We start from the raw sequence: 22,562 nt of genomic DNA, 5'->3' as shown, positions 1-22,562 counted from the left end.
TTCATGCAGCTAGAATTCCTTGCCGTACTATGAATTTCATTTGTGAGTCCCCATGGCTGTGTGTGCTTTATGTTCTAAAATTTCCTTTTTAATTAATTATGTGCCTGCTGGCCAATACCGTAAATGGCTAATCTAAAAGTGCATTGGAATTATACTTAGAATTTTGCCATGTCCAAATACTTCCAACATCACAGGAGATAAAACAGTTGAATTTCCTCAGGAATAGTTTGGTCTTTGCACTCAGGATAAACTATTAATCTGTAGAGGGCGACTGACTCTTCTAAGGACCAGCCCCTTTCATTTTAACTCTTTTCTTAAAGTTTCCTTGGAAAATCAAGGAGTTGCACCCTTTCTCTTTCCCCTAGAATTGTTAAATTCCTCTCCAGAGTTGCATCACACATGGTCAGCCTTCCGCCACTCTTCGACCACTACCAAACTTAAGTACAACTTAAAACTGAATTATCATTTGGCCACCAGATCTCTCTACCTATGCTTCTCACTTCTTACTTTATCAGAGCTCATATTGAGTCACCTTACGGCCTCATGAATGATGAGCTGAATGTGATCTGAGCCTTCCTTTTTGTAACTGTCAGGATTCCACTTCACAGACGGAGAGAAGACGAAGCTGTTGCCTTACTGTCCATCATTCTCTTCAATATGCAGACCAGTTAGCCTTTAGCAGGCCCCCGTACAGTTAAACTAAAGGCTAGATCAGAATTTCTGTTTAAGATAAACATGGTAGGCTGAGGTCTGAAAAAACTTAGGAATTCCTAATTAGTAAGAATTGAAATGTGTTAAACATGGGAGCCAAATAACAAAAGCTTTCTTTATAATTCAGAGATTCTCGGTGTCTTTACAGATACTTATTCCAGATCTTCCATTAGACAGCGTTCTAATTATCATCTTGACCACAGAGGACTTTGAAGCATTTTCTACATGGAAGTGAGAATGAGGAAATGTTTTCGTGTAGATCTGTCTTGTCTGTGTGCCCCTGGTGTTGTGTGTTTGTGGTGGTGGTGGTGGTGTTTTCCAGTGTCTCACAATTGCAGTCATCTTCTGTGCGCTAAAATTAATTTCATGCTTATATCGGATGCCTCACATTCACATTCAGACTTCCAACATTCAGCTGAGGGATAAGAAGTTCCTTTAGCACCAACACTCTTTCCTTTCTCATTTCTGATTAGTTCAGCCAAATGTTAAATTTCCTGAGATTCCGGAAAACTGCCTCATAGAATTCCTTGGTAGGGCATTAATGTAACGACTTGTGAGATTTATCATCAAGGAACATGGTTTTGTCCCTAGGTGGAGATTTTGCTCAGTGCTGTTTAGTGAATTCTAACAGCAGGGAAATAAATATCCAATGAGAAGCAGCACAATAATTGGAGAAAATCAAGGACAGAAATTCATGAGTGCGAAACAGAGGCGTTTAACTTGGCCATTTTAAAAAGTTTTCCTGTAACCTTGCAAACTGCCCTTCTCCCTACAACTCTTCATTTTCTGCTAATCGCTTCGGGTCCAAAAAGAGATATGAGCATTTATAGAATATATGCAGACAGCATGCATCCACATGCCAAGGTAAATCTGGTACATCTGCACCTCAATATAAGGGACAGGAAATAAGTTAAAAACCATTTGCCTAGTTCTTCATATGTGAAGGACCTGAGACAGAAGAGTCCCAAGATGTTTGAGGCATTCTATCCTCAAGCTTTCAGTATAATACAGACTTTGTAAAGCTGATATGAATGTACTTAAAAGTTAAAAGACTGCTAGGTTGAAAATCACCTTTGAGATATATAAGTAATTATCTTAAACCTTACATATTTACTATTCATCCATTCATCATTCATTTATTTTTAGTTGCAATTTGTAAAATTGGTGGGCACAAGGAGACTCATTAACTTGAGAGCTTTTTTAAAAAAAAAATTTTTTTTAATTTTATTTATTTATCCTGCGAGAGACAGAGATAGTACAAGTGGAGGAGGGGCAGAGAGAGAGGGAGAGAGAGAGAATCCCAAGCAGGCTCCACACTGCCAGCACAGAGCCCGAGGTGGGGCTCAGACTCACGAAAGCATGAGATCATGTCCTGAGCCGAAACCAAGAGTCAGATGCTTAACCGACTGAGCCACCCAGGCGCCCCTAACTTAAGAGCTTTTAAGGACAGACCCAGTAACAAACAGATGGAAAGGAAAACAGGAGAATTAGCATTCATTGGACAAAATCCTAGAGACTCTGCTGACTGATTTGCACACTATTTCCGTAAAACCTCTTAATATGACCGCCTTACCTTGCTTTGAATCTGTACCAATCTTGATAGACGGATCTAAAGACCAGCAGGCGATATGAAACCAGAGACACTAGTGCTTTCTGTTTTTAATTGAATTAAGTTAAACAGAAAATTACGAAATATGTAGTGAAGGCGTTAGCTTGAAAGCTGTCCTGTGCCCCTGAATCCACATTCATCACCCGGATTCCCTCCACCGCAGAGCCCTGCTTTGGGACTGCCTTCAAAGTCGGAAGGGCTCTTCATCGGATACTGTCAAACCCTACAGCACTGGGATGTCCTGTTTCTTTCCGGGATAGGTTGCATGTACACATTTATATGATGACATCTGTTTTCGTTTCATCCTTGAAAATCAAAACCCATCACGAAAACGTAAATGTTTTTCAGACAAATGCATAATAGCGCATTATTTAACGACGTAGGGGTTACTTACCTTTCTGGCCTCACAGACGTCTACCCTGTGGGGGCAGATAGTAGCCCGGGTCTTCCCCTTAGAAACATGCACGCACATGATGTTCATCCACTGATGAATTTAATTGCATTTGGGTTTTTATAAGCATTGTTTTGGGTTTCCTCGCATTAATGTTTCCAGTAGGTCAAGGCGCTGTGGTTAGCTGGAGTGTGAGGAGAGGGGGAAATTAAAAGAGATATGAAGGTACGCGTCTTTGAGCGTGGTGCAGCCAGTTGGAGGATGTGGGAAGCAAAAATGCCAAAATGCAAGTATGGAGATGCAAAATGGAAACATACTATTTTACCTCTCTTCTAAAAAGTCAAGATTATGTCACAGTTGGCATTTGTGGGGTGATCAGACCACTTGGCAAATCATTGCACAAAGTTCTGTGGTATCCTTTCAAACGTGCTTCGTTTATGGTTTCCTCCATTAACTCCGTAGGCTTTGCCTTTGGGGTTGTATTAATAATCCAACTCGTCATGAAGAGCTTCAGCGTGTTTCACTGCTTGCCTAAATAAGAATTGAGTACCTGCAACTCCAGAGAATTTCTGGCCCTTCTTGGCTCTCAGCTTGGTTGATCTAAGCTCCACATCGAGTGGATGCTACAGTTGATCCAAAAGCATTGATCCTGGGTTTGGATCAGGTGTTGAATTTCAGTTCTGTATGCTGTCTTCGCTGATTTATAGCTGTGGTCTGTGTGACTCTACTCTCCATATTCTGACACCAAATGTGAGGATTTTTTTTCCCCCTCACATTTGATGATTATGACACTCCCCATCATTAGCATAAGCCCTACAGATTGAGGCTCCGTCCTACCAGACTGCCCCCCCATTTCAGCCACCCATCCCAAGTCTCAGATTTTCACTCACATTTTTTCCTTCTGACCAACCAGCCATGCATCAGAGGTTCCCACGACCCCCTTCTTGGGTTTGATAATTTACTAGAACAACGCACGGAATTCAGATCAGTGCTTTACTTACTGTTAGCAACATATTCTAAGGGATATAACCCAGGAATAGCCAGATGGCAGTGACACATGGGGCAAGGCGTAGGGGAAGGGATGGGGCACTGGGATGTCCGCTCTGTCTGTGCTCTCCTGGCACCCCACTGTGTTCCCCAAACGGGAACCTGTCTGAACCCCACTGTGAGCATTTTTTTTATGGGGAGGTTCCATTAGGTAGGCACAACGGATTAAATCCCCGGCCTTTGGTGACTGAACTCAATCTCCAGTCCCTCTCCCCTCTCAGGAGGGTGGAACTAAAAATTCCAAACCTCTAATCACTGGGTTTGAACCATCCTCCAAGAGTCACTGGGAGAGTGTACCAAAGACAACACTTTATCGCTTCAGGGGTCCTAGAAGCTCCTGTGGCAGGAACCAGAGGCTCAGACTGAATATTCTGAAAAAAGATGTTCCTGTCACCCCTGTCACTCAGGAAATTACTAGAGTTTTAGGAGCTCTGTGTCAAAGACTAGGGAAAGAGACCAAATAATAGATTTCCTTATGATGTCACTGTACCCAGAAAAAATGATTTCTGACAACTAGATTAAAACCACTCTTATTTTCTAAATTTTATAGTAGATGTCAACACCTGTCTTTAATTCCCAGGTTCGCCATCCATAAAACCTGTAACTTGGAACAGACGACTTAATTGAAAGGATTCTTCCTCCTTCATTTGCAAAATGGGGCTAATTGTTCTCTTTTACAATTAGCCTTGTTCTAGCTTTCTTAGCCATATTCGAAAAACAAAAGGATTAATCAGAGGTTGGGCTGAGATTGTGAAGTAGGGAGATACCTTCCTCCCTGAGAAGAGAAAGGCTAGAATATACTGTAAAAACACCAGAAACGGAGGCATTGTTGCCAAGTCCCTGTTAGGAAGTCCACTTCCCTGTGGAGGAGGGAAGGGGTAGAAGATGACTTTCTGTTCTCCTGGGGGCCACCGTCTTCTGTTAACAGCACAAGGCCAAGAGCCGAAGCAGTTACCTGGATAGGCGGGGAGGGGAGGATATCTAATGCCTCCCTGTTCTCCAACCTTGAGAAATACTGAATGGAGGCAGGCCCAAGAATCTGGTGCCATTTCCCCGGCCGCTTCCTCAAGACTTCCTTCAGTGTTCAACTTGGCGTAGAATTGTCATTTGCCTTCGTAAACTCATTTTAAACTACAGAAATCGTGTATGTGCTCTTCTGAAGAAAGGAATGTGGATGAATTTTGCAGTGAACTTTAAAAATTTAGTTCAACTCCTATCTTTAAAGACAAACACAGCTGTGATCCAAAGGTTCCCGTGGACGCTTCCCTGACTGTCTCTTTTATCCCCCAGATTTTTCTTGCAACAGTGAAGGTACTTGTGAAATGCTGAAATTCTGAGGGCCAAAGTATCGAAAAGAACTTAACTGAGACCATCTCAAGCAGAGAAAGGTTTAACTCTAAGGGTGTTTTTTAAAACCTGCACAGAAATTGTATACATTTTACATTTAGATGCTTAAGATTTCTTGAAATCCAAGATGAAAATAATGGCCTTAGCCTGTTTGTGAAAACAGGAGAGACTTGTGTTTTCTTGATAGGCAATTAAGTTTCCTGGTTACATGGTTAGAAACCAGTGGGATGCAATTTAATGCTCCAGGAGGCGGCTTTATGAATAGGTCCCTAGCCACCTGGAAAGTTTCGGGTGCTCCTCATAAAGTGACCCATTTATTTCCTCCTCCCTGGTGAGATTACACCCAGTGCCTTTAAAGACTCTTGACATATCATTCCCTCTCCTCGGGAAAATGGCTTAAGACACAAGTGTATTGTGATAAGATGCCAGATTTCCAAATCAAGCATAAAGCATGGAGTAAAATAGGATCAGTTGGCCATGTTTTAATATGCCTCCCACATGAACTGCACATCCAGACATGATTGCATGGAATCAGTTAGACGTGTGTGATTGACCCCAAGTCCAGCAACACGAAATGTATGAAATTGCATAAAAACCCAGTGAAAAGGCAATACAGTTGAGAAGAGGGGAAATCATTTTTTTTTAATGTTACATTTTATAGAGGAGGGCCATGAACTTTCCTTCAAAATTATTTACATCAACCTGGCATCAAAACCCAAACCATAAGACGAGCTATGTCATCTTTTGAAATTAATGAGATGAATTCTTGTTGATATTAGTTTGAACGTGCCATGGAGTGCATGAAATATTTTCTGGGAAGTGTTCCTCGTTAAAACAACGTTCTAAAGGACTCCAGCATACTGGATAGATAGGTCAAGTGGGGTTGAAAAATCAGTATGTCTCATGAAAATCGGGAGTGCGTCTTAGTGGAGAGATGCTTATTATCAACTCAGATACCATGAAGGATAGATTTTGTTACTGGAACCACGCGTGAAATTACAATTAGGTCTAGGTTATTCGATAATTTAATTAACAAACATTTTTAGCAACCAAATTGTGCCAGGATCTGTGCCGGCAGCCAGAGTTATGCTCTTGTTCCAAGAAAAGAAAATGGTTAACGTTCCAAAAGATAAATCTTCTATTTTAGGTTAAATCTAATCCATTTTAGTAATGCCCAGTCTCAATCCGTTAAGAAATTCTTTCTGAAATGATTTTTGAAAATGCATTGTGATAGTGAAGTGAATTTAGTGCAAACTGAAAAGTGTCACATCACATGCAAATAGACACTTTGTTGTTACGGGCTAAACACCCGGAAACAATAGTGACGATAAAAACGGATTGGATGTAATTAGTCCCCCTGGGGCAGATCTTTTCCTTTTATTTTCTCTGCTCTTTGCTATAAATTTTAATAATAAGATCAGCCATCCTATGCCAATGTAATCAGATTGTAGTATTTATATGTACAATATGTAAATTGTGAAATAAGGGAAATTTGTCAGGAAAAAAAACGTGATTTACTAGTTACGGAAGATTTAAAGACTTGAGAATGATTGGAAGTAAATGCATAGAGGTTAAACACAGGTTCCTTACACTCTGTTTCCTGTGAATATGTTTGAACCACTGAATTCTTACGCTCGTATTTCTAATCATCCGAACAATCTTGTCATAAATGTAACTATTGTGACAATAGTAGAATCATTTACTTTAAGAGAATACATTTCTGTAGAGATGTTTTTTTTTTCTCTTATTTTTGTATATTACTGTGCTTTTAATTACAATTTTAAGAAACTTATGTTTGTCTTAGCATAATGAAATAAACCCCCGAGAGATTCCCTTTTATCCTGAAATGCATGGATGGTACATCTCTAGAAATAACTCGTTTTAATCCTTGGTAATTCTGTATTCTGGCTAAAAGTGGTAAAAGCAATTACTTCTTTGATTAAAATATGCAATGAATCATATACCAAAGGCAACGCCCTTTTTGGCTTTTTTTTTTTTTTAACTTAAAGCAAATGAAAGATATAAAAGCATAGAGAAATGTTAATGTTTTTCTTTGTTACCTAAGAATGATATTTGTTTCTCAGGTGCAGACATAACCACCATTTTATTTGGTGTGATATATCTGCCTGTTCCAACATAAGAGCTAATCTGATTTTTTTTTTTTTCATTTCTAAGCACGATTCTTAGAAATGTGTTTGCATGGATGCATCAACCGAGCAGAACCATGTAATTCATTTATTGAGGGGCATGGTAATGTCTTCCTGAATTATCTCATGTCCCGAGGCGTAGGCATTAGGAAGAAAAAGGCTTATGTTTATATTAGACACACACACACAATGTGTGTCTGAGCTCATATAAACAATGATGAGGTCATAGCTTACAATGGGCTCTTAGGGCTCATTATTCTTGCCGGAGCTTTGTTTCCTGGTAAAGTGAGGGCAAGCCATGCTGAGGCCTTGGGGAATCATGAGATCCTGGTGTGCTTCTGGTTCATTGTCAAGCTCTAGGGATTTGTTGGGGGAAGTTAGAAATATATTTCTGAAATGAAGAAATGTTGGTGTTAAATAAGATAAACAATTTTAAACACGTGAACACAATGACCATTTAATTTTCCATCTTAATAGGCGATAAGTAAGGAAGGATGGATTGAGAACTAGAATCTGTGCGTGTCATAAAAGCCTGACTTTTAACTAATACCTTTAATCGTTTTCTAGTAATCCTAAACAAATCGACAAAGGACATTCCTGTCTTGCCATTTCACCTCCCTACATCTGACACACTAGCTGAAAATGGAGCGCCAGAAAGCAGGAACAGCAGTTGAGAGACTGAATAAGCTAAATCTGGATGGTCTTCTGCACAATGGCAAGAGTGGGTGTGATCATGTCCCCAAAGAATATCATCTGAGCTTGTAAGCACTAGAGATTTAGGCGAGGACTCCTAGAACAGACTCATTTCTAACCACTCAGTTATTTCCCTCCGTCTTCAACTATGCAAGTTGCTTTTGGAATTATTTTTAGCTTGACCCATGTTAGAGTTTCCTTGAAAGGCATGATCACTTAGCAGATCGGGAGAACAGGGTTAAGAGCCAGAGCCAGACTCTGTGTTCTCACTGTACCACGGACTAGCTCTGTAACTGGCTGTGTAACCAGCCATATAACCCTGTACCTTCTTTGTGCTGTGTTTTATCTATGATAAAACCCCAGCCATAGGGTTGATGGGAAGATTTGGTGAGTTACTATGCATAAAGCACATGGTCTCACTCATTCATATAAATAGCCAATAAGTGTTGAGCCGTTACTGCTTAGAGGAAAGACAAGGGGCTGGGCATTGGAGGCAAGGACTGAGGGGAAGAAATAGATGTGTACTGTGCACCTGCCGTGAACTAAGCATTACCCTCGACAGCTAACACAGAACGTGGTTAATACTCAGTGTACTCTGTATGAAAGGTACTCTTATCTGAATTGCACAGAAGAAAAATTTGAGGCCTGGATAATATGGGGGACTCTCAAATTCATTTTAAAATTCATATTAACAGTAATAATTTGCAAGTGGGAATGTGTGCTGTTTTGGGCGATAGTGGAAGAAAAAGGGGAGACCCAAATGTTAGTTGTCAGAAGTTACCCCTCCATTGTCCAATTTGAGATTCGGCTTTAATGCAGTAATGACAAGGCCAGTGTGGCGCCTTTATATTCTGGTGCACACGCTCTTTGGTGACCGGCGTTTCAAGACAAAATGCCTTATAGAAACATTCATAGGTGACTGGCTGCAAAATAAATAAGAAGGAAAGAAGGTTATAAGAAAGCAATCCTTATGTTTAATTGAAGTATTTTTTCTTATATGAACTCTTTAAAAGAAAAAAAATTTCCATTTTCCTCAAAACAATGAAGCCTTTTCAAGAGAAAATAATGAAATAGAGCTAAGAAAGCACATGCAGTCAATCAGCTTGCACACATCAGGGGCAGGGACATTGTGAATAGATGCAATTAGATCCCTTCTGTCTCCAGCCTTGGAGGGATCATCATGATAGAAATAGAGGGAATTATTTATTTTTTTATATTAAATATAATTTACTGTCAAATTGGTTTCCATACAACACCCAGTGCTCATCCCAACAGGTGCCCTCCTGAATGCCCATCACCCACTTTCCCCTCTCCCCCACCCCCCATCAACCCTCAGTTTGTTCTTAGTATTTAAGAGTCTCTTATGGTTTGCCTCCCTCCTAGAGGGAGTTTTTTAAAGGCTTGTTGTTAAATAACAAGCAAGGGGATCAAGGGTTTGTAATATCCTGACTGCACAATCCTGCATATAAAGTATCCATTATATTCAATAATATCCTGCCGTTAAACGAATCGTCTTTTAAATACACACACACACACACACACACACACACACACACACATATGTACATATATATAATCAATGTAGCTGGTCAGTTGTTATCTCTTTTATTACTTTTCTGCTCTGGAGTTTAAAAGATCATTCTCTGATTTGTAGATTCAACTAGACTTCAGAGTACAAATGAGAATTATAATGATGCATTGCCAAAAGCTATGTTGCTAGCTGTGATGTCTGCCTTTTTTTGGAATTATGGAGAAATACGTTTCTTGTAGGATGAAAGAAATAAGGCAGATGAGCACAGGCTTATTTTCTTTTTATTGTATTTGTTTCCTTTCTTAAGTGTAGGAAGGTGGCCTGCAGACAGCTAAAGCAAGCAAGTACACGGTACCCTCTCTGCATCAGGCACTGGGTGCTGTGTGATCCCTGATAAAGACAGACCAAATCTGGCCCTGAAAGATGTCACAGTTCAAGAAAGCAGTCAGAAACATAAGTAATTGGGGGCGCCCGGGTGGCTCAGTCAGTTAAGCATCCGGTTTTTGATCTTGGCTCAGGTCATGATCTCATGGTTTGTTGGATCCAGCCCCACGTCAGGCCCTGTGCTGAGAGCAGAGCACAGAACCTTCTTGGGTTTCTCTCTCTCTTTTCCTCTCTCTCTCTCTCTCTCTCTCTGTGTCTCTGTCTCTCAAAATAAGTAAACTTTAAAAAGAAAATACAAGAAAAGTAATTTAATAGACTGTGGTAAGTGCAATAATGGAGATATATGTAGCATTTCATGGGGTATAAAAAAAGGATACCACTTCTCCCCGGGATATCGGGGAGGTGACCCCTAACTCAGCCAAAGGAGAAGGGCAGGAACATCCCATAAAATGCTACGGCCTTCGCCCTACTCCCAATATACCATCTCTGGAAATAAATTCTGTACCTTCCAGCTAGTTTTCAAGGTGCCCATGACCTGGTTAGTAATAACTGGGTTTGCCCAAATGACGAAAATTCTATTCCTGACATGAACTTTCATAGGGTTCGTTTGCTTGTTTGTTTGTTTGTTTGTTTTAATGAAGAAGAAATATGTATCTTTGGAAATCACTTCACAAAATCACATAGTAGGATGCTATAGTAGAATACACATAGCAATGGAATCATTGAAGGCAAAGGAGCCTTTGTCCTTTTTTTTATTAGGATGAATGTTTTCAAGTAACTCTAGAGTAAAAATGAAATATAACCAATCAGGAAAAAAAAAAAAGCACCCAAGAAACTTAATTGTTGCTGAAAGAATTAGAATCTGATGGCATAGAAAGAATTTAATTACATTTCAAAGTAAAATAACTACAGTTTCACATTGGCCTTTCTCCTGGGAAACTAACGTGCCTGAAAGCTTGTGAGTTATTCCTTGGCCTACAAATTAGTAGTGGTTAAGTTGTCTATTATTTTTCTCATCTTGATTATTGTATTTTATACGCTACTGGTGATGGGGTTATTTGTGCAGTGTTACTATGGAGATAAGCACTAAGACTACGCATGTAGAAATGTAGTCTTACATATGCCCCTATATATTTGGTTGGGGAGAGGGGAGGGACCTAACATAAATATTACAGCTCCAAAACCATCTCTTTGGGGCACCTGGCTGGCTCAGTTGGTTGAGCGTCCGGCTCTTGATTTTGGCTCAGGTCATGATCCCAGGGTTGTGGATCGAGCCCCGCATCAGGCTCTGCGCTGAGCATGTAGCCTGCTTAAGATTCTCTTTCTCTCTCCCTCTGCCCCTCTCCCCCCCTTGCACATACTCTCTCTCTCTCTCTTAAAAATAAAAATCATCTCTTTCTGTAGCAGTATACTGCCATTTAAAAAGAAAATGTTGATTAAGGACAGTCATCCTGTATGCCGAATGCTAAATGCTCTTGTCAAAATGAAAAATGGCCAATCAACTAAGTAATTACCCATTAAGAAAGTAGTGGGAAAATTGCAAAAAGATGACTCATAATCCTTTCACATGATGGGATGAGTTCGTGGGACCTCTGACCCAGAGCCCCTGGAAGAAGCAGTATTTTGCACAGACCTGAAAGGTGTGGGTTTTTTTTTTTTCCACGACAGCCTCGTCATGTGTTCAACATGCTAAAGAAGTATGTCCGCGCTGAACAGAAGGACAGGCAACACACCCTGAAGCATTTTGAACACGTACGCATGGTGGACCCAAAGAAAGCTGCTCAGATCCGGTCCCAGGTGAGCACTGAGTGTGGTCATCATGTGCAACCTTGATAGCACAGTGGCCTTGCAAGGTATTCCCTGAGTACTTGTGGGCGCTTGACCTCTGTAGCAAGAGTTCTTTAATACCTGGTAAATTCTACAGGCTTGTCTTACACCAACATGGGCTTTGACATTTCCTGATTTATGAAAATAATAAGGAATATAAAAATCCTGAGTGTCCATGCTGCCGATTCTTAAGGATCCATTTAAAACTCTGATGACTAAAGTGAAGAAAACCAAAGTTGTATTAACCGAAACCTCTAAAATTCGTTCAATTAGATTGTGACAGGCAATCATAAATTCCACTGCTACCACAGAGCTTGGATATAATGGGAGCCTAGGTGAAGCCCTTGTAATAATGTGTTTTATTCACATTCCCAATGGTTGACAGATGAAATCTACCTCTGGCAATCTGAAATTTTACATTTCCTGAAATAGAAGAATTTTAAACAGGTAGGTAGGTGGGTAGGTCGATCAATCGATCGATCGATAGAAAAAGAGGGAGGAAGGAAAGGAAGGAAGGGGGGAAGAGAAAGATCCAGTCAAATTGAAATGTGTGCCTATCTTTTGGAAAATTTGTGCAGAAATATAATTAGAGCATTAGGGGTTATTTAGGGAGTCTAAATATTAGGAATCAGTGTTGGGCAGAAATGCTCTTTTCAGTTGGCCTTGTAATTTATGGCTCCAAGCATACAATACAATAGGAACTTGAAAACAGCTCTGAAGTTAGAGAATAAAAAAATGGAAGAACAAGAAAAATAAGAATGCCCTTTTAGGTCACAAGTTCCAGCATTTTGTCAGTTTTATTTTGGAAATTTGTATCTATCTGTGGTGCTCGGTGAGGAAAAAACTTTTCCTTTTATCGCAGGTTATGACACATCTGCGTGTGATTTACGAGCGCATGAACCAGTCTCTGTCCCTGCTCTACAATGTGCCTGCCGTGGCCGAGGAGATTCAGGATGAAGTTGGTAAGTCAGCTGCTCTTTTCATGCCGAACCTTTAAACATAGTTCTCTCCTGTAGGAGAAAATCAGGTAACTGAGTTCGTCTGCAGCAGGAATCTCCAGTGCTCTCGCGGGGCAGGGCGGGGGGTAGGGGGGAAAGAACTAATCATAACCTTACACGTGGGCATGATATTTCCATTTTATGGGTGAAAGAGCTCAAACCTAGAATTTAAGAAACTTACTTGCCTGTGTCACATGTCCTCCGTAGTAGAGCAAGAGCACAAAACCGTGTCTTCTGACATGGAAGTTCAGTAACCGTTCTTTCTGATGCCCCACCCCCAATGGCCATGTGTGTTCTCTGAACCGTGTTGTTGTTTAAACTTCAGTAAATATGTGCCTCTCATCTTTAATTAAGCCTTTATTTTGACATAATCACACACTCATGGAACACTAATACAGAGAGGTCCAGTATACACATCACCCCCCTTCCTCAACAGTAACATCTTACAGAACTATGATACGTCATCAAAACCAGGAAATTGGCGTTGTGTGTCCACTGTCTTTTATGTCCCTAGTTTTCCTAACGTCATATTTAATATTTCAAATCAGTGCGTTTTCACATTTTTGTTTTTCTTAGAAAGGGAGTGAAGTATCGCATAATATCATTCTCCACAACCCGCCCCCCACCCCCGCCGAATGCCCATATTTGTTTGGCTTTACCACGCAAAAGCCCATAGATGGCAGTTATGTTAATGAATCTTTCAATCTAAAGGAAATGTATGTGTCCTGGAGATTGGTCCATCAGCTGTCAGGAAATAAGCAATATATCCCTGTCCATAACAAACCTGCCGTTTGTTAATTGGGTTGGAAATAGAGGTAGGTTGTCTGAAATCAGAACACCCAGGATGTTGTAGATGGGTACACCCATTACAGGAATTCCTCCTGTAAAAGTGCCTGAAACACCACTTGGCTTGCTTTGTTACATTTCGTGCCAATGCTATTGTACTCTTTCTTTTCTAGCTCAGTCCTGCCTTGTAAATATTGTGTGTATTGCTCTCAAGTATTCGGCATGTAGCAGGTGATGGCGGTCTGCTCATACTATGTGTTAACAGATGGATTCAAGTATCCTTCAGGCTACATGGTTAAAAAAGAGACTTCATGATAGTGTTCTCTAAACTTCTACTCAAGTCAGTGTTGACCAAGATCTTAAGAGGACAGTCCGGAGAGTTTTTAATGTAGACCATGGATTGAAGACAGGCTTTCCAATTAATCTTTCATGCTATTATGTTTCTAAAAGAAATGAGTATTCTTGTTCGATGTATTTGGGGATAGAAAATTGGAAGGAACCTTTAAATACTGTGTGTTGAGGAAGTATAAGAAAGTCCTCCAGGGTCGCGTGGTTGGCTCAGTTGGTTAAGCGTCTGACTTCAGCTCAGGTCATGATCTCTCAGTTCGTGGGTTCAGGCCCTACATCAGGCTCTGTACTGACAGCTCAGAGCCTGGAGCCCGCTTTGGATTCTGTGTTTCCCTCTCTCTCTGTCCCTTCCCCACTCGTGCTCTGTCTCTTTCTCTCAAAATTAAACACGTTTAGAAAGAAAGAAAGAAAGAAAGAAAGAAAGAAAGAAAGAAAGAAAGAAAGAAAGAAAAGAAAGAAAAGAGAAAAGAAAGTCCTCCAGGGATGCCTGGGTGGCTCAGTTGGTTAAGTGTCTGACTTGATCTCATGGTTCATGGGTTCGAGCACCTCATCAGGCTCTGTGCTGACAGCTTGGAGCCTGGAGCCTGCTTTGGTTTCTGTGTCTCCCTCTTTCTGCCCCTCCCCAGCTCACTAACTCCCTCTCTCTCTCTCTCTGTCTCAAAAATAAACATTAAAAAAATAAACATAAGAAAGAAAGTCCTCCAATAAGTTGTAGAAGGGACAAAATCAAAGAAATCCTCACTCTTAATGAAGTGGAGTTCAGATCTTCTGGATGAATGCATTTTTGCCTTGTACCTGTCTTAATAAGCTTATTTTCTTATGTGTCTTCAACTGAGATGCTGTTAGTAATACCAAACTATAGGGGAATAAGCTATTGCAAAGGATTAGAAAGTTAATGACCTCACCCAGTAATTATGGTGGACTCTTTCTCACTAAATTATCAGAGCTTTTTATTCAGCAAAATGCTACTGAAAACAGTGGCCACTCATGAGTTCCACTTCCACAGAACAGATGGTGATTCAGCTATCTTGAGTGTTGCAAAATGCCTAAGAATAGGACAATATAGTGAACTTCAGATCTCAGTTGACAGGGAAGATATTCACATAATTTAGAATCGTGGGATTTTTTTTTTCTTACAAAAAAACAAGCCTCAACTCTGAAGTTGGATTGTGAGCATGTTGTTTAAAAAAAAAAAAAATTGTCCTTCTAAATGTACTAGATATCAAATCCTAAAATAATCTTTTAAAAAAAATCCTTCTTGCTTCCATTTTTAAATGGCTGTTTTCTGTAGAACAAGGCGTTTGCCTTCATGAATGTCCATGAAGTAGACCTATTTACCTCCGATTAGAGCTCCCAGTATCAAAGCTATGGAAGAGAGCACCCTGGGGAGAATGCCTTTTCTGGATTGAGCTTAGTTATCTTCTTCATTTGAAGGAAGATTTAAAAATAACTCACTTTTAGGGGCGCCTGGGTGGCTCAGTTGGTTGGGCAACCGACTTCAGCTCAGGTCATGATCTCACAGTTCGTGGGTTCAAGCCCCGCATTAGGCTCTGTACTGACAGCTCAGAGCCTGGAGCCTGCTTCGGATTCTGTGTCTCCCCCTCTCTCTGCCCCTCCCCTGCTCACTCTCTGTGTCTCTCTGTCTCTCAATAATAAATAAACGTTAAAAAATTTTTAAAAATAACTCACTTTTAAAGGACGAATCTAGATGAAAGAAGGTCGGCAACAGTGCTAATCTGTTTAAGCAGAGTGGGAGCCCTTCGTAGTATTCTCTTTCCTTTTGTAAAAGTTTTAAATTTTCCACGGTAGAAGTTGTTGGGGTTGGTTTTTGTTTGGTTTTTAGCCTACTTTCTAAATAGGATCTTCATAGATTTCTTCCAGTTTACTTCTTGTACTCTTTCTAATAATTTCGGATAGTCTTTGTCATTAGTCTGACTTGCATTTTTAATATAATCAAACTTTAAATGATTATTTATTTTTTGAGAGAGAAATAGAGAGCAAGCAGGGGAGGGGCAGAGAGAGAGAGAGAGGATTCCAAGCAAGCTCCACACTGTCAGCACGGAGCCTGACTCAGGGTTCAGGCCCATGAACCATGAGATTGTGACCTGAGCCAAATCCAAGAGTTGGATGCTTAACCGACCAAGCCACCCAGGAGCCCCTATATAGTCAAATTTTAGATTTAGAGCCAGTTCTGTGCAAGTAAGAAGGATACTAAAATTTAGATCCACTGGCAAAGCAAGATTGGAAGTACCTGTGAATGCATGCCTGCTGTATAAAAGTTTGTGCTTATGAATGTGGGCAATTAGGACATGTTTAATGCAGTAAAATATCTAGAGAAAAAATAACAGTAGTTTTATTAAATAAGGAAAACAGGTGCTCTTGAAGGGTTTTTGCCAGTCTCAGGAACTGCTGGAAGCTTTAGTGACACAGCTGTATCTGTTTCACTAAATTTATGTTCCCATTAGAGTAGAATTCTCTGATAGGAACAAAAATGAGGAAGAAACTAGCCATAGTAGAAAGAAGGGAAGGGCATGGATTGGCATGAAATTTGTACGAACGGTAAAGTGACTGACTGGACCATAGCATTCATCATGCCAGTGAATTCGGCTCTGGCCTTGTTCGCCATTTTGCTTTCCTGAGGAATCCGCTCTGTCTGTGCTATTTCACTGTTAACCCCAGGAAATTCCAAATCCCTTGGTCTAGCAACAGCCTGTCCACTAAATCCCAGTAACATATCCCAGACTATCAGAATATCCCACACATTGCTCACACTTCAGCCAGTGTGTATAAGGAAGAAATCACTGTATTTCTCTTGAAATCGATTCATACTACAGTCTCCATTATGGGTTCTCCCAGTTGACCTATATTTATCCATGACACCTTCCTCTCCTGCAGCCATGATTTCTTACCATTCTCAAGACCTGTAAATGGTTCTTCCTTGTTTCAAAAATGGCATCCTTCAATACTCAACTGAAAGGTCCATGCTCCTATAAAACCTTGACTAGTGTATAGGGAGCAAGAGAGAAGGGCTGGTAGTTGAGTGACAGCCATGTAGCAAACTAATGTGTGTGTGTAGGATGATGTTGACAGTCCAAGTTGTTTGTGAACATGCACCCTTGAGGTCCAGGGCCACCACATACAGATGCGGCAGGTGGTTTAAGTGAAGAGTACAGCTGACATTCTGCATCCCACTCACAGAGCCAAGCCCTCTGATGTTGGGCCATGTCCACTTGAAGAAGCAGAGCTTTCTTGTAATTCACCCAAATGCAGCATGGGAGCTAGCAGCATGGGACAACACTGATGAATTCAATGATAGCATCCGCCGTCTGCAGTTGCAAAAACGAACCGAACCTTAGAGAGAGGTTGCTAACTTGTCCTTACAGATTGTAGTGGTGATGGTGACATTGGACCCAAGGTCTACCCAAGTCCAACATTCATGCTTTCTCTACTACCCGTTCTCCTCTCTCACGTAGAATTTTCTTCTACTTAACCACAGCGTCTAAAGCACCATGTACCCACCTCTAACACTCCACTTGGTATTTAATTATTTGTTTACATGTCTACCCACCCCACATCCTCTTCCCGGACACGTCTTGGTCTTCTTTGCATCCTTAGGATCTAGCAGAGGACCTGGTGTTTATAGGTATTAGTAATTGTAGACAAGGTTGAAGCAAATCCCCAGGCTGCAAGATAGATGCTCCTTCACTTAGGTTGATCAGATGGACTCCTTCATAACCCCAAAGACCCACCCTGAGCTCCTTCCTTAGCGTCTAACAATGTTGCACCAAACAAATCTCTTTCCTTGGCTGCAGCGTCCTCTGTGGGTGTAAATGATCAAGCCAACAAACTGGGTGCAGTTGGCAAAGGTATCAAAGCAATTTGATATAATTTCCATGACCCTCTGCTCTTTGGTTATCTGTCCAATTCACATATTTTGACACTCGACTTACTAAGTATGTTGTCTGGTTTGACTCTCCTGTCGATCAGAGTCTGAGGCTATTTATTTGATTTGCTTCCCCAGTAAGAAGGATTATCAAAATGGCCCTCTTAGTTTTATAAAAGCTTCTTTTCTTATTATTTTATAACAATTTTTCAGTTCGGTTTGAATTATTATGTGCAAGTTCCCAGGCACAGCCATATATTACTTAATGTTTTCCCTTTAAAAAAAAGTCATTTGCATGCAAATTATGAAGTTTTATTGCAAAAAAAAAGGGCTTAAGACATTGTAGACGGGAAAAAATCCCCTCATTCATTTAAAATAGCTGTTTAGGACTTTGCTTTTCATTCAGCAAATGATAGAATCCATATTTTAATGAAAATATGCACCCTCTTGACTGTCCACATTCTGTTTTAATTGTCTTTTAACCCTTCCAAAAGGCAGAGTCCCTTCACCTCTGCTGTTCAGCCCAACCTTCACGTTGGCAAATTGCTATCTCAGAATGGTTGGGTTTTTTTGCCCTTTGTAATCTTCCTTAAGTCTGTGCTAAAAGATTCTTTTCTACCTTTTCTATCAGCTCTGAGGTTATTTATCAAACGTGCTTCCTTTTGCAGCTACCTCAAGGCTAAAACTATTGGCGCTCACAACTGAGAGATGGCTGTATCGCAGAACGCGGTGATAACCAATTTATGAGAAAGGCAGTAGGAAGGAAAGGGGAAAGGAAGGCATAATTGTTTCATACCCTGAGATTGTTTTTTTTCCTTTTAGCATTCAAAATTAATAAAAACACGTATTATTATAAAACAGATGTTGGAAGGATCTCTGGCTGAATAAATCCACAGTGAATGGGGTAGGATTGAAATATGTGGCAGGAGACCAAGAAACTAGTGCTAATGAAAGAATGCTTCTAATTTATTATTACAATTTTACTGTGGCCTCTTGATAAAATGTTCTACTCTTTGGGAAAAATTCAGCATGTTTATTTCAAAGACAGTGTTTCCATTCTCTGCCCCTAACAAACCTATTGATTTTGGGATTTAATGAATCCAAAGTAGTCTAAGTTTAAAATAGAATATTTATAGCACTTGCCAAACCGACAGAATGGGACATTCATTTGTACCGAGAATTTTAAGTATCCTTATATGTATAACTGTTAGTCAAGGAAGGGAATCAAGGAGAAAATAAATCCTAAGAGAAAGTGAGAGAGAGAGAGAGAGAGAGAGAGAGAGAGAGCTATCAACTTATTCGACTCATACTCTTCATTTTTCATAACGAATGACTTCTCAATTAGGTAGATTTTATATTTATTTTATTTTATTTATTTTAGACAGAGTGTACACGAGGAGGGGGAGGGGCAGAGAGAATCCCAAGCAGGCTCTATGCTCAGCGTGGAGCCCGACTCAGGACTCCACAACCCTGGAATCATGACCTGAGCCGAAACCGAAAGTCAGATGCTCAACCAACTGAGCCACACAGGCACCCCTGGGTTTGTTTCTTGACTCTCAATTCCATTCCTTTGCTCTGTATGTCTGTCTTCTTACAGTATGACACGGTTTTGATTACTGTAGCTATGTAGTAAGTTTTGAAATTGAGAGGTATGAGTCTGCCACCTTTGTTCTTTTTTTAAGATTGTTTTGGCCGTGTGGGGCCCCTTGCTTTTCATATGAATTTTAGGGTCCTTTTTTTTCCCCCATCTCTGCAAAAAAGAGAGTGGCAATTTTAAAAGGGATTGCATTGGATCTGTAGATCAATCTGGGTGGTACTGCTGTTGTTTTTAAAGCACCATCGCTCCTTGAAGAGGTATCCATTATGAGATGATTCCACTCTGGCCCCATTTATGAGGGTAACTAACTGTCTAGAAGTAGGAGGAAAATTGATTTAGCAAACTGTCACCTTTTACTCGGAATTTTGCTTTTTCTTTAATTACGATGAGCAGTACACATCAGTAGTTTTTGTCTGTTCTCATGCCGTATCTCGTGTGTGTGTGTGTGTGTGTGTGTGTGTGTGCACCCTGACCACGTGGGTGAAGCTGAGGCAGTGCCTTCCACACTAAGCTCTACCAATTCCTCTGATGATCCAGCGCAGCTCAGGAGTTTTCTATTAACTCATCAGCTCTTACGTATGGCCCTATAATTTGAATCAAATTCCAAAAAGAAATCCTTAGCAACTAAAAATGATTGAGGAGTAAAGTTTGACCACAGTGGTGGCTGCTAGGCTACTTCTTGGCATAGAACCTTACAGCAGATGTGTCCTGAATTTTTTTTTTTTTTTTTTGGTCGAGTCTTGGGAACAACCAGTGATTTTAGACTGGAAGAAAGCTGGTGATTTTGTTTTTTGCAAGCAGCTGCCGTCAAGGTCCGTATTTTTAAAAAAGGAGAAAAAAATGGCAGTATTTCTGCCACCCTGGATATAGAGATGCATTGAAATTGAGATTAATTTTGAAATATATTTCCACAAAGACTCACCAGGAATGAGATGAATGTGTTTGCATGTGAGGCAAGGTATGGAAAGAATGTTAATTTGCCTCTTGCTGTTTAACTCAGAAACACATTTGACAGTGTATTCCCCTAGTTAGCCCCATTACTTTTGGTTAACTGTTCTCCTGTCATATATACTGTGGGCTGCTTGAGAAAGTCAGTCATGGACAGCGGGGAACCATTTCTGATCGAGAATAAGAGATCAACCCATTAACCTGTTTCAAATTATGAGGCACTTGTGCAAAGGAATGTTGACTGGGTATGAATCAAAATACTATTCAGAAAGAATCTTTTGGACTGAGAGTCAGAAACCAAGTGGTCAGAGGCCCAGGACAGGGGTACTACTTAATTTCAACTATTATGCACAGATTTATTGACCTAAAACAGTGGGTTTAAAATAGCCTATTTAATATGTTTAATTTTTTATAAATATTATTTATTTACCTATGCTCGTGGAAACATGAGTTAAGGGCACCTGGTTGGCTCAGTTGGTTAAGTGTCCAACTCTTGATTTCGGCTCAGGTCATGATCCCAGGGTCATGGGATTGAGCCCCGGGTCAGGCTCTGTACTGTGCATGGAGCCTGCTTGGGATTCTTTCTCCCTGTGCTCCTCCCCCACTCATTCCCTCTCTCTCTCTCTCTCTCTCTCTCTCTCAAAAATAAACATTAAAAAAGGAAAACTTTTCTTTCCTTAATGACTATGACCAAACAACATACACTTCTTGCTGTTTGTAAGTCTCCAATGATACCAGTAAGTCATTTTCTAAAATTTTCACTTACGAAACTTTGTTCATAGTTACAGCTAATAGTTACAGTTTTTAAATTGTTACAGTTTTCTATTATCAAACAGATTTTATTAAATAAAAAGAAAACTAACATTACCTTTGCCACTGACCTATCACTAACAAACGCTGTAGTTCTCAGTAACCACTCACAGAATTTGTAAGCAGTACTAGAAGGTTCTAGTACTAGTACTAGAGTACTAGTAGTTCTCAGTAACCACTCACAGAATTTGTAAGCAGTACTAGAAGGTTTCAGAAGTATCTCCGTGGGGCTTACTTCAGTAGCACACCTGCTAAAATTGGAACAATGAAGAAAAGATTAACACGGCTCCAACGCGAGTATGAGATGCAAATTTCTGGAGTGTCCTATATTTTTTTTTATCTCACTTATATCTAGAGTATAACTAGAGGTATCTGGCGTAATAAATTCAGAGACTGGAAGTTGAATGGTACTTGTCAGGTCCTGGGGGAAGGAGGAAATGGAGAGTTAGGGTTTAATGGTGCAGAGTTTCAGTTTAGGAAGATAAAAAAGTTCTGGAGAAAGATGGTGGCGATGATTTCACGACACTGGCTGTATTTAATGCCAATGAACTGTACACGTGCAAATGGTTAAAATAGTAAGGTTTGTGTTATGTACGTTTTGCCATAATAAAAGTACATACACATTTATTTATATCATTTGCTGTGGTAAACAGCCAGGGAATCCAAGAATCAAGGATGTTGGGTCTTCCATAAGTATTTATTAAATGCCTACCATATTCCAGATTCCATGCTCATTGGTAGATATATTGCATGTGTAGAGCACAATCTTTCCTACTTAGAATCTGCCTGGGGAGACTTTGGGTAAAGATAGTCGGGAAGGAGACTTTGCTCATTAAGCTGAGGGATGTCGATTGCCATGTCTCTTGGTATTAGGTAGTAATATCTGACAGCCATTCCTTCCTTACTCACTGAAGATTATTAGAGGAGGGAACCTTAGTTTTTAGCTGGCTCAACTACATCGTTTCATAAGCTCAGAGAAACGGTGATGTGCCCAGCATCATACTTCTGCTTAGTAAGACCTGAAGACCCACTCCGTTCTGATGTCTTTGTATCCCCTGGTATTTGTTCTACCTCACTGCTGACACCTAGCTAAACAAAACTGGGTTTGGAGAGCTACTTAATTAGCCTCAACAACTTTTCTTTGAAAGTGTCCCCTCTTTCAGCAGATGTGACTCAGGAGAGATGGCTTCCAAAGTTCAAAGACTCAACACCCTTGAATACTTAAGTCAATGCTAAGGTGTTTAGAAAGGACATAAAAATCGGCTACGTTGCACCTTTTGCAGGATTTTTTGTCACATTTGTATTGTGTATTTGCTTAAAAGTCATTTATCAACACACGGAAATTGACAACTACCATGCCTTCTCGTACATAATTGCCACTAGATTTTTCTATGCAGGACAAGCACAGATTTCTCTGAAAGCGTAAGGTAATAATCGCTAGCCAGGGCTTAATCGCTTGTCAGGGATCCCACATAAAGGTTTTAGCTCTGTGAATGTCAGTGGCT

General features: G+C 40.3%; 1 protein-coding gene and 1 non-coding gene across 8 annotated transcripts in view; both read left to right on the top strand.

Moving 5' to 3' along the window:
* The window catches only part of APP (amyloid beta precursor protein), a 272,775-nt gene that overhangs the window by 198,422 nt on the left and 51,791 nt on the right, over positions 1–22,562 (top strand). For all 7 annotated transcript variants that reach the window (XM_047099054.1, XM_047099050.1, XM_047099055.1 and 4 more), the window contains 2 exons: positions 11,529–11,657; positions 12,550–12,649. In XM_047099054.1, the coding sequence (XP_046955010.1) occupies positions 11,529–11,657; positions 12,550–12,649 (229 nt within the window). The remainder of the gene's footprint in view (positions 1–11,528; positions 11,658–12,549; positions 12,650–22,562) is intronic.
* Positions 21,285–21,391, top strand: LOC124527395 (U6 spliceosomal RNA). Its single transcript, XR_006965853.1, has one exon. It is a non-coding gene; the product is annotated as a U6 spliceosomal RNA (small nuclear RNA).

This window comes from Lynx rufus, unplaced genomic scaffold (genome assembly GCF_022079265.1).
Source record: "Lynx rufus isolate CCGP_SWC_20201006 ecotype Redwood Valley unplaced genomic scaffold, mLynRuf1.p SCAF_5, whole genome shotgun sequence".
In the NCBI taxonomy this organism is placed as follows: domain Eukaryota; kingdom Metazoa; phylum Chordata; class Mammalia; order Carnivora; family Felidae; genus Lynx; species Lynx rufus.
Note: the sequence above shows the minus strand (reverse complement) of the source record. Positions and strands in the feature narration are given on the sequence as shown.